Source organism: Mesoplodon bidens (genome assembly GCF_964165515.1).
Source record: "Mesoplodon bidens genome assembly, chromosome: 4".
NCBI lineage: Eukaryota > Metazoa > Chordata > Mammalia > Artiodactyla > Ziphiidae > Mesoplodon > Mesoplodon bidens.
The window spans coordinates 139,971,174-139,982,614 of record NC_138160.1 but is presented as its reverse complement, the minus strand read 5'-3'; the positions used below and the strand labels follow the sequence as shown (position 1 = coordinate 139,982,614).

General features: G+C 59.4%; 1 protein-coding gene across 2 annotated transcripts; it reads right to left on the bottom strand.

Moving 5' to 3' along the window:
- Positions 1–2,121: 2,121 nt before the first annotated feature.
- ARRDC2 (arrestin domain containing 2) lies at positions 2,122–10,146 on the bottom strand. 2 transcript variants are annotated; one of them, XM_081233441.1, is made up of 9 exons: positions 9,648–10,146; positions 6,553–6,843; positions 6,395–6,461; positions 6,021–6,168; positions 5,162–5,264; positions 4,817–5,073; positions 4,507–4,669; positions 4,081–4,238; positions 2,122–3,808 (listed from the first exon to the last, which is right to left on the bottom strand). In XM_081233441.1, exons 1-9 carry the CDS (start codon positions 9,904–9,906, stop codon positions 3,755–3,757), a joined length of 1,500 nt encoding a protein of 499 aa, XP_081089567.1. In that variant the 5' UTR covers positions 9,907–10,146; the 3' UTR covers positions 2,122–3,754. The 2 variants fall into 2 exon arrangements, with proteins under 2 accessions (XP_081089567.1, XP_081089566.1); XM_081233440.1 differs by lacking the exon at positions 6,553–6,843 and having other exon boundaries at positions 9,648–10,141.
- Positions 10,147–11,441: the final 1,295 nt, after the last annotated feature.

Sequence of the window (11,441 nt, the reverse complement as noted above, 5' to 3'; positions counted from 1 at the left end):
CGGTGACCAAGAGAGATGGTGAGCGAGAGAGACAGAGATGCAGAGATGGTATGTCAGAGACAGGAGGAGATAGAGGATACGAGAGACAGTGATAGAAAAACAGCCAAAGAGACAGTGAGAGAGCAACGTGAGGCGGAGATGGGGGAGGCAAAGATGGTGAGAGAGGCAGAGATAGAAAGACAGTAGTGAGAGACAGAGAACTGGCATTGACTCTGAACCGGTGACAGGTCTGATCCTAGAGGGTCCTGGGAAAAAGCTTGAGGCAGTGACATTCCCACTCCCATCAGAGTCTTTGTTCACACCAGAGTAGATGGGAAGTCCCCTCCAGTCACTCATACCTGCTGCGTGCTGGGTCCAGGGACACAGCCCTCACCCAGCCCCACCCTCAAGGTCTCAGACAAACAAGTGAATACCTAAATAAGAATTTCAGAGACTGATGAAGGCTATGAAAACATTAGGACAGGGGGATGGGGGAGGGAGTGATGAGGGGTGGTGACTTTAGGTTGGGGTATCCTTGCGAAGGCCCTGAGGTGGGAACCAGCTTGGGGTGTTTGAGTAGCAGCCAGGGATGGAGGGGGAGCTGGAGGGAGAGGTGGGTGGGTGGTCTTAGGGGACCAAGGAGGGGAGGGATTTTATCTTAGAAGAATATTTGGCCACCTTCTCTACACTCTGTGGGCCCCTCTCTACGTTCAGGGAGTTCCCCAAATTCTGGGCTGCCTGGGCCAGCTCCATCCTGGTTGTCATTTATCTGAACCAGAAAATCTGCCTCCTTTAGGGATCAGGTTCCAGATAGTTGCAGACGCAGGAGTCCTGGGGTCATGAGGTGGCTTGTCCTCCCAAGCCCCCTGGGGGAACCTTTCATAGAACTGTACCCGCACCCGCTAATGCAATAAACACCTAAGACTCTTCTTAGTTTGGGAACATGGATCTGGAAACTGGGATCTTGTGTCTCCCACAATCCAGCTGAGGGGAAGCTCAGCCCCTCCTGAGGCTGCCGTCTTGGATCTGGGTGACTGTGTTAAGGGAACATCTCCTCTCTGCTGCCAGGCCCCAAGGAACCCCAAGTCTGACAAGCTCCAAGCTTGATGGCAGATCAGCAGCCCAGGGTGGATGCTGCTGGACTAGGAGGGCTGGGTGAACCCCACGACTAGGAATCACTGGGAATCAGTGCCCAAATTTAGATTGGTGGAGAGGAGGTGTTCCAGAGTCTCAGATGGAGAAACTGAGGCTCAGAAACAAGTGACCGGCCCATCATCACACAGAGAGCAAAGCCTGACCCCAGAGCTCCCAGTGTCCACCCCTTGTCCCTGCCCCTCAGCCCTGCCCATGGCTACTCTGGGCTGCTAGTTAATTTTCACTACCTTGGGAAGGCTGGTGGGCACAGCCAGGGCTATCAAAGGGTGGTCTAATTGGGTCCTGCCCAAATGGGGTGTGGCCTAGGGTCTGGGGTGGAGCCCAGGCTGTCAGGGAGTGTCGCATGGGTGTCACATGGCCTGTAGGGTATGGATCCCAGAGTTCCAGGGGCAGTTTTGAGTGGCAGCTCCATCAGTCCTTACTGTGAGACCCTGGGAGAGTTACCTCATTCCATTAGACTCACTTTCCCCACCTGCAACTCCAGAAAAATGACAACCTCCACGCGGCTAGGGCTGCCTTAAAGCCCTGTGAGTGTTCAAACAAACCCTCGTACAAGCACGGCCACAGCAGCATGAGCCACGACCACTAGGAGGTGGAAACGACCCAAATGTCCATCAACAGGGTGTGAGTGGATAAATAAAATGTGGTTCATCTACACAATGGAATATTATTTGGCCATAAAAAGGATTGAAGCACTGAGTCATGCTGCAACAAAAGTGGTTGAACCTCCAAATATGCTAAGCGAAAGAAGCCAGACACAAGGGTTTCCCTGGTGGCGCAGTGGTTGAGAGTCCGCCTGCTGATGCAGGGGACACAGGTTCGTGCCCCGGTCTGGGAAGATCCCACATGCTGTGGAGCAGCTGGGCCCGTGAGCCATGGCCACTGAGCCTGCGCGTCCGGAGCCTGTGCTCCGCAATGGGAGAGGCCACAACAGTGAGAGGCCCACGTACCGCAAAAATAAATAAATAAATAAAAAGAAGCCAGATACAAAAGGCCGCGTATCCTATGATCCCATCTACATGAAATATCCAGAACAGGCAGATCCAGAGACAGAAAGCAGATTAGTGGTTGCCTGGTGCTAAGGGAGGGGGAATAGGGACTGCTAATGGGGACAGGATCTCCTTAGCAGCTGATGAAAATGTTCTAGAACTAGCTAGAGGTGATGGTGGCCCAACACTGGAAAGACCGCATAGATAGGGCTCCTCCTGCCTTTGGCACCCCTCTGCCCCTCATCTCCATTCTGTGAGGACAGATGAGGCCTCTGCCTGCCCTCCACCGTCCACGGTCCCAGCCTCTGCTACTGCACAAGGTGAAAGCATCCGGCGCCAGCCTGAGCTGTCTCCCTATGTGTCCCTGGGTCTCACCTTCACCTTCTGGACAATGGGCCCCTCAACCCTCCTCAGCCTGGAATTCCATCTGAGATCCAGACTCAAGATGGTGGACAAGGCCACCCCAGGTTCCTCGGCACCTGAGGGCAATAAACCACTAAGCACAGTCTCTTCCTCCGTGCTTTTATTTTTAAAAAATAATTGTACAAAAGAGAACAATTTAAGGCTTAACGGAAATGCGGAGTCCCAGGCGAGGGTCCTGCCTCAGCCTGGGCTGGGACTCTGCACTTGGGGGCTTGTCCAGCTGCCCCATTATGTTTTGTCCCTCCAGGACACAGGGGGTGCCCAGAAGAAGCACACTGGCCCTGCTGTGTCACCCCAGGCTGACCTCTGTCCCCGCAGCCTGGTTTAATGCTCTGCTGTCCCCGTCTTGAAATTCTGAATTCTTGAACAAGGGGCCCCACATCTTCATTTTGCAAGTGATGGAGCTTGTCTTGTCTGTCTCACTCTGAACCTGGGTTTCTCGGGCCATACAATACCCAGACAGCTCTCACATCCTGGAGTGTGTGGAGGGGCCCCCAGGAAGCCTAGCCTGGGCCAGGAATCTCTGGTTTTCAAAGGTTTCAAAGGCTGGAGTCGCTGCCCCTGTTGCCCTGTTGCCCCACACAGCTCTGATGACCTGCTTCCCTGAATGCCTCATTCCTGGGCCCTCTCGCCTGCCGGACCTTGCAGTGTGGCCTCGACTGAGGCACTTGCTCTCTGAGCCCCAGTTCTAAGATGAACGGGGCAGTCTCCACACATCACTCGGCTCTGACCTTCTTCGACTTTTCCTTCCCCTTGCTTGCCTGCCCTCTGAGCTCTCATTCATGCACCAAAGCCTCAGCTAAAATGCCCTTTCCTCCAGGAAGCCTTCCTGCTCCCTTTGGACTCTCCCAGCTCTTGGTCCCTTCCTCTGGTCCTGTGGGCCTGGAAGTGTTTGTGTCTGGCTCTGTCTCTCCCAGACTGGAGGCTTCTGGGGGACCACAGGCTGGCAAAGACAGGTTGAACAGTCTCTCGGATCTTATGGTGGGCATTTGATACCTTATGAGAACCAGTCCAGATATGTCAGACTCCAGACTGGCTCTTCCTCTGCTCTGTGTGATGCTGGAATGGCCCTGCCCCATTCTGAGACTCAGTTTCCCCAACTTCAGTGCAGTCAGGCTGGTCTGCTCTTGACCCAGCCATCCTCACTCATGTCCACGCTGGCTGGAAGCACGTGTACAACCTCATCCCTTGAAGTTTCCACTTGCCACTCAGCAGGTCATGCAGCGGGGCCTCATGGCCTCTGAAGGTGGGTTTGGATCCTCCTGCGGGGGGGCGGAAATGATCCCATCAAGTCTCAGGAGGCCCTGGAGGCTCAGAAACACGCCTCCCCACCCTCCTCATCTCCACTCCCGCACTTGGCCGGGGGTGACACCTTGGAACAGACTAAGGTGCAAGGCGGGTTCAGGCCCTTGCACCTGTATGGGGGTATATAGGAGTTCCATCATTACTTAAAACTCACCTGTGGCTCTCTACCCTCATCTTGGCTCGCAGGGCCTGGAGAGCCACAGGGGCTTCTTGAACCCCCCAAGCTCACCTCGGAGTACAGGGGTGGCGGGCGGTAGCGGAACTCCTGGATGTAGGCAAAGAAGGGGCCTTCAGCACCCACGTCAGGGTCCTGCAGTAGTCGGAAGGGGCTCTGCTCCAAGGCCGCCACCTCCTCATCGGCCACCACATCTGAGTACTCGGGAGGTGCTGGAATCGAGAGACAGGGTGGGTGAGGCTGGTAGAGGAGGCGGGCAGCCCCAGAATTGGGGACAGTGGCTGGGAGCTGGCTTGTGCCAGTTCTGGGGCTGCTGAGCTGTGCACCCTTGGATTGGGATTCTGGGGGAATTCATACTCCCAACATGACTGTTACTGAGCACTTTTACAAATGGGGGCATCGAGGCTGGAGGAGGGAGAGTCAGCCAGGCACCTGCCTCTCTGCCCACCCATGCCCCCCACAGCAGGATGGAGAGATCACCTTCAGGTCGCTCTGGCAGGACCCCCAGTCCCCAGTCCAGCAGGAAGCTGGCATGGCTGCCCACGCTGGACGAGCGGCTGCCGAAAGGATGCAGAGGAATGGTGCCGATGACCAGGGGCAGCTCCAAGAGCAGCTTGGATGAGCCCGGGATGTCCACGCAGACCTGGAGGAAGGAGCCATGATAGAGGGTGCCCAGGCAGCCCCAGCCACACCCTCCTTCTATAGCAGGAGGCCTTGGTGGGGGGCGGGGGGAACCCCAGCCTGGAGGACAGAGCAGACGCAGCCACCCCAGCCCCCGAGGATACTCTACCTTGAGGGTGTAGTCCACATGTAGCACGCGGCAGTGCAGAATAGAAGGACCCACAGGAGGGATCCGCAGCGCCCGGCCCTGCCACAGTGCCCGCCGCCCGGGGCCCACAGGCTCCCCTGAGAGACTAGCCACCACTGCTCGTTTCTGTTTGCGGGCACCTCGCGCCATGAAGGTCTGTGTCTGGACCACGGCCGCCCGTGGCAGCACTGGGCGCGTGGAGCCGTTGTCAATCTCGGCAAAGACGGGGATCACCTCACCTGTAGGGTGGGATGGCAGGGCCTCAGTTTCCCCACCTGCAACCCTGACACGGGCCTTCTTCCCAGTCCAGCCCCTCCCACCTGCTACCTGGTGTATAGCCCTTGCGGTCGATCTTGGCTGAGAGGGAGACAAGGCCACGGTTACTGTACCAGGATCGGGCGATCTTCTCCCGAGCTCCCGCTTGAGGGGCCTGGTGGGGTGGAGGGAAAGGACATGAAATGCATCCCATTGTGCCAACCACAGACCCCCTGAAGCCTCTAAACCACCCTCAGCTAAAGGAGGATTTGGGGCAGGGCCTAGTATCCAAGTTTCTTTTTAACAATCTAGAAACTATTTGTAAAATGGATCCAGGAATATGACTCATCTCATTAAACTGAAAACGAAGTGAACAAGCCAAGCACTTAGTGCGTAATGAGCGCTTAGTAAGCCATTATTGTTTTCTGTTTTTTTTTTTTTTCGGTACGCGGGCCTCTCACTGTTGTGGCCTCTCCCGGTGTGGAGTACAGGCTCCGGATGCGCAGGCTCAGCAGCCACGGCGCACGGGCCCAGCCTCTCCGCGGCATGTGGGATCTTCCCTGACGGGGGCATGAACCCGTGTCCCCTGCATCGGCAGGCGGACTCCCAACCACTGTGCCACCAGGGAAGCCCAGTAAGCCATTATTATTGCAAGCTCTGACTGAGTCCCATTTCATGGAGGAGGCACAGGAGGCTCAGAGAAGGCGAGACACTCATCCAGAAACACACAGCCAACTGGTGCCCCTGGGACTTGTACCTGGCTCCACTGGATTCCACAGGCATTCCCATACCTACCTCCCCCACTGCCTCCCTCCCTGCCAGGGCTCAGCTGTGACCCCCACTATGAGAAGGGAGTGAGGAGCCAGTCACCAAATAGCCAGGACCCTGCCTGTGATGCTCCCATCCTACCTCCCCAAGGGCAGCAACTCACCAGCAGAGCCGGTGTGTTGATGTCCACAGGCTCGATAACAGTAAACACCTTCCTTGCCCGGCGGGCAGGGACCCAGGGCCGGTGCAGGGTGGCTTTGATGCAGTATCGGACACTGCCATGTTTGCCTTCAAATGAAGTCACTAGCGTCCTGGGGGTGGAGGGAAGGAGCTTCAGTGGGTGAGATCCACAGACCCCCGGGCGGAAGATTCCCAAAGACTTTCGGGGATGAGAGACACGAGGCACTCCTGGGGGGCCCCCCTGGGAGACAATCTTGCGGCTCGGGGGTCCCCAGATACCGAGCAGTGGAGTCCCAAACCTGGAAGGGGCTGCAGATTTAGGCACTCCCCTGCAATCCTCCACCCCATTTGACTTACGGTGGCAGCTGGAAGCTGAATGGGAACTCATGGCGTCCAGGAGGCAGCGTTGTGATCTCTCCGGTGTCTGCAGGTAGGAGCAAGAAGGGGAGGCTCAGTGGCTGTGAGGGGCTCCCGGAGCGCGCAGCACGCGCCGTGCAGGGGTCCCCAGGTGGTACCTGGCGCGAGTAGTGTGGCACGGTGGCTCACAACCTCCACGCGCTCGCTGTAGCTCTGCGTGTACGCGGTGCTCGAGCCCGCGCTGCGCGACTCGGTCCAGTGTACGTGGGCGCGACCCCGCGCGCGCAGCTTCAGGGCGCCCACGCGCGCCGGGCCCGCCAGCTCCAGCAGCACCCGGCCGGCCACCGCCTGGCCGCCGCTGAACACGGGCTCGGCGCCCGCGTTCGCACCATCCAGTTGCACCACGAACACCTTCACCTTGTCGAACAGCATCGCGGCTGGGATACGAACTCGCGGCGCGCGGTCCCTGGCTTCGAACCCGCGACGCGTAGGCGCGAGGTGCGGACTCTGCAGCCTGAGAACGCGAACCCACCAGGCGCGCGCAGGCGTACTAGCTGATGAGGCCAGAAACTCCTCACTGCCTGCGCCGGCGCCGCATTTATACGGCAGGGAGAGGCGGGGCGAGACGTAGGTCCCGCCCCCGGAGAGGAATACGCCAATGGCGCGGCGAGAGGCGTGGCCCCGCCTACGCGTGGAGCAAAATAACAAAAGCCCCGGCTCGCCACCCGCTGCCCTCTACCCTAATGGACCCTGGGGTGAGGCTGAAGCACTGCGGGACAAAGCAAGTATCTCTCAGACTCCGGGGGTCAAGAGGAAGAACTGAGGTCTGGAGGACTCAGGCCTGAGGTCACCCAGCAAGAGCATTCTGCCGTCGGTTTAATCGTCAACCGGCCGCCACTTGCAGACGTGACTCGATGCACGTCCAGCCCGAGCTGGAAGGGTGTATTAACAGCCAGGCCCCAATCGAGGCCCTGAAAGCCTAGGACTAACTACCTCGGGCCTCAGTCTCCCCCGCCCTGTGCAATGGGGGAGGGAGGAAGAAGTGGATGGGGCCTCCCTCCACTCGGGCGCCTACTGCCCCCTCCTCTGATTTGAAACCCGCTCAGCTGGCTGACCCGGGCTAGTGACAACCACTTGGCGCCTGAGTTTCCACGTTTGTAGAGCCAGAAGAAAATCATTCCCGACCTCAGAGGGTTGTGCATGAATCACGGTGTAGCCCCTACTCGACCCCTCCCAGAGCCTCTCTCCCGAGTCATCAGCCCGCTCCTGACACACTGCCACTCGTCTGCGCCTCAGCGCTTTTGCCCCGACGTTCCTTTCCAAACTTTCAGCACCTGTCCTCCCTCCCCCGCCTCCGCAAACTCCTACTCTAGGCCTAGCTCTTCCCCTCACAGACAGAGCCGAGTACCGGGGAAGCTCACGGAATCCCCGGATTCAAGGCTGCGGTGTGCCTTTGGGGTGGTAACCCGTCTCTGGACCTCAAGTCTCCTCGGAGAAGAACCATATGCACGGTTTCCTAGATGGGAGCTGACTGATCGCGATTTGCGGAGCGCCTGCGCCCTCTGGTGACAGAGGGATGCACTGCTGCTTGAACCCACCCCATAGTTTGGCCATCCCCTTTTGAGTCTGGCTCAGGCCACACCGGGACCCCCTGAGGCCAAGGCACACCCAGCAGGCGGCGGCCATAAACGGACACAACCAATCAGTGATAGGGGTAAAGGCAGGCCGGAAGAGAGGGGTAGAGGCTGTCCACTCAGTGATCACCCTGGGGGGGGGTACCGGAGGAGGGCGCTCTGGGGCTGAAATAAGGGGCCGGGACCTTCTCCCAGGGCCAAATAGAGCCTAGAAAGAGGACAGGAGGCTATAAGCCCAGGAGGAGGTGGGGAATGGAGTGACCCTGGGGGGATGGGAAGGCTCTTTCTTTTGGTTTTTGTTTTGTTTTGTTTTTTCTTTTTTCTTTTTGGCCCCACCGCACTCGGCTCGAGGGATCTTAGTTCCCCAACCAGGGATGGAACCCGCGCCCCCTGCAGTGGAAGCCCAGAGTCTTAACCACTGGACAGCCAGGGTAGTCCCAGGAAGGCTCATTCTGAGCCAGTGCCCTCAGTCCGCTTCACAGATGGGTCCCCAGAGGCCCAGAGAGGGGCAGGGCCTCACTAGAGGTCACACAGCAACTCCACAAGCTTCACCCCTCCAGTATCTTAAGGAAGCTACCAGTGAGTGGGACCAGGAGGACTGTAGGGTGAGACCAGCCCCAATTTCCCTCGAGTCACAGGGAAAGGGAAGTAACTACAGGGCCCCTTCCTGCCTCACCCCTTGCCGGCTATGCCTCGGTTTCCACAGCTGCTCAGGCAAGAGTCCCCACACCTGGGGGGCGTGGGGACAAGTTTGCAAGCCTGTAGGCAAAGCATCTAGTGTGTACACTGCTGGAAAAAAGGGGGCTGCGGGTGGGGAGCCAGGTTCGAGCTGCTTCCTGCTTCTGCCCATCTTGCAGATGGGTATGGTGAGGTCTGCCTTCCCCAAGAGGAGGTGGCCAGGACAGCCCAGAGAGACCAACATCCTCCTCAGCCACATAGCACAGTGCTGGGGCACAGATTTACTCTTTCTGTTGGCCCTGTTCTGCTCCCGACTGGCTATATGGCCTGAGGGTGGAGGACTGAGGTTCAGAGCAAGGTAGGGACATGCCCAACACCTAAGACTCCCAGCCTGATGTGACCCCACCCCAAGTCTTCTCCCTGCCTGGGATGCAGTCCCACCCGCTCACCTGCAACCACCACCAGAACCCCCAACCCAGCGAACAACCCTTCCTGTAAAAACTGGTAAGGGGCACTGGCAGGGCGTGAGACAGGGGCCTTCTCTGGGAATCAGAGACACCAGGCCTGGGGCTACTGTGGCATCCTAGGGTCCAGAGAGGAGGAACTCCCAGTTCCACCAAGGGATTCCCCCAGACTCCACATAGGGGGGGCTCCCCACAGCAAAGCCTCTAGGTCGAGGGCGTCCCGGCTCTGGAGGGGAGGGGCGCGCCCAGACCCTAGGAGGAGTTCCTGGAAAAGAGGGTTTTGGAGGGGGGTAGGTGGGTGGGTGTCCCACCCTGTAGGAGGGTCCACAACCTGAGGAGGAGGTCTCCATATCTTGAGAAGGGTCACCCGACCACACAGCCTCTAAGTCGAAAGGCTGGCTTTGGAGAGGGGCGCCCAGACCTGGGTAGAGGGTCCCGGGGGATCCTGGCTCGGGGTTGGGGGGATGAGCGGCTCACCTCGGAGCAGCAGCTGCCGCCGCCGCAGGTATGTCTCGGCGGCCGCGAAGTCGCTGGACACCGCATTTACACCCACGCTTCGGCCCTCGAGCCAGTGGGTGACCGCCCCGCCGCGCGCCGCCACCTCGAGAGCTGTCACCCGCAGCGGCGACGCTGCCTCCAGCAGCACCCGGCCGCACAGGCGCTCCCCGCCACGGTACGCGCCGCCCGGGTCCCGCGCCAGCTCCAGCGCGAAGCTGCGCACGCCCCCCGGGCGCATGGCCCGGGCCGGGGCGCACGGCGGGGCTGCCGCACCGGCGCGGGCCCGCTGGGCACCCGGCGACGAGGCGCACAGCTGGGGCGCGTCTGCAGACCTCCCTGGTCTCAGCTTTGGTCTTCGCCGCGCCGGGCGGCCCCCGAGCGTTCTCTTGCTTCTGCGAACTTTGTGCGGGCGCCGCCGTGCCCGGCCGGCACGTAGTTGGCGGACTTCCTGGTCCTCCGCGTCAGCCCCCGTGACGCGCTCGAGCCTCCGGGGACGTGCCGCCCGCGTGTCCGTACGGCTGACTTTGCTACCCCCAGGGCGGGGCGGGCCCTGTTTTTTGAGTCAGAAGCGGGTGGGGGCGGCTGTGGCTGGCGCGGAGCGGAGGCAGCCACCGGTCTCTGTCTTGTGGACTCATTCGTCCCCTACGCGGCACCTTTGGACCGGGCGCCGCCCCAGCCTCCATCTGGTTGTTCCACAAACACACCAAGCTCGGGTCTTGCTTCTTAGCCTTTGCACTGGCTGTCGCTGCTAGGAACGCCCTTCCCCCAGATCTGCTCTCCACCCACCCACGCCCAAATGTCACCAGAGTCATGCTCTGGACTTATTTACGGCTCTATTCGCTGTGTTTGTGACCGCTGTGTGTTTACTATGCCTCCTCCGTCAGACTGGGTGCTCCCAAGGGTGAGCATTGTGCCCTATTTTCGGCATCCGATCTTACAGAAGAGGAAACTGAGGCCCCCAGAGGGGCAGCCACTGCCTAGAAGCATCCACCGGTGTCAGAGTCAGGACTCGAACTCACATCTGACCACAGCCCACTGACACCTCCCCAGACCGTTCTTGGTTTTGTGCCCCACCTATCACTTCCAGCCAGGTGGCCCATGGCCTTATCGGAGGCTTCCAGAGCCTGGGCTCTCAGCTGGACCCAGATTAGCCTCCCTCTCCACCCAGGGCCCAGCATCTGCCTGCCTCCCCCACCTGACTCCAGCACTCCGAGCCCAAGGCCTGGAGGGACCCTTTGATTCTACTTATGTCTAGAACCTTCCCCTCCATCCTGCCCCAGAGGGGCCCTCAAACCCCAGGATCACACCACTCCCCTCCCCATGGAGTGCCCTCCACCGAGTCCATTCTTCCCTTTGGCCTATGGACCCCTGAGTTTAAATCCTGGCTCACCCCTCCCTCCTCACTCTGTAGCCCCAGCCAGGTGGCTTGAATTCTCTGAGTCTCCCCATCCTACCCTGGTCAGGTTCTGGTGAAGAGTCAGTGTGATAATTTACATTACATTGCCTGTATACAGCAGGTGCTCAATCCATGTCCGCCGAAGACTGAATGGCCCTCCTCACTCATGTCACTTCCCCCACTGGACCATGACCCACAGCTCCGCTGGCCCCTAGTGGGTGCTCCAGCAAAGCCAGCTGGAAGTGCTGACTCTCTGCTGCCTCCTGTAGGCCAGGGCTGGGCCGTGCTCTCTGCAGGGTCCCTCAACCGGTGTCAGGTGGGACCGGCGCAGATGTCCTCAGGGAGGTGTCTCTGATTGAGTTCAGGCCCGGGAGACA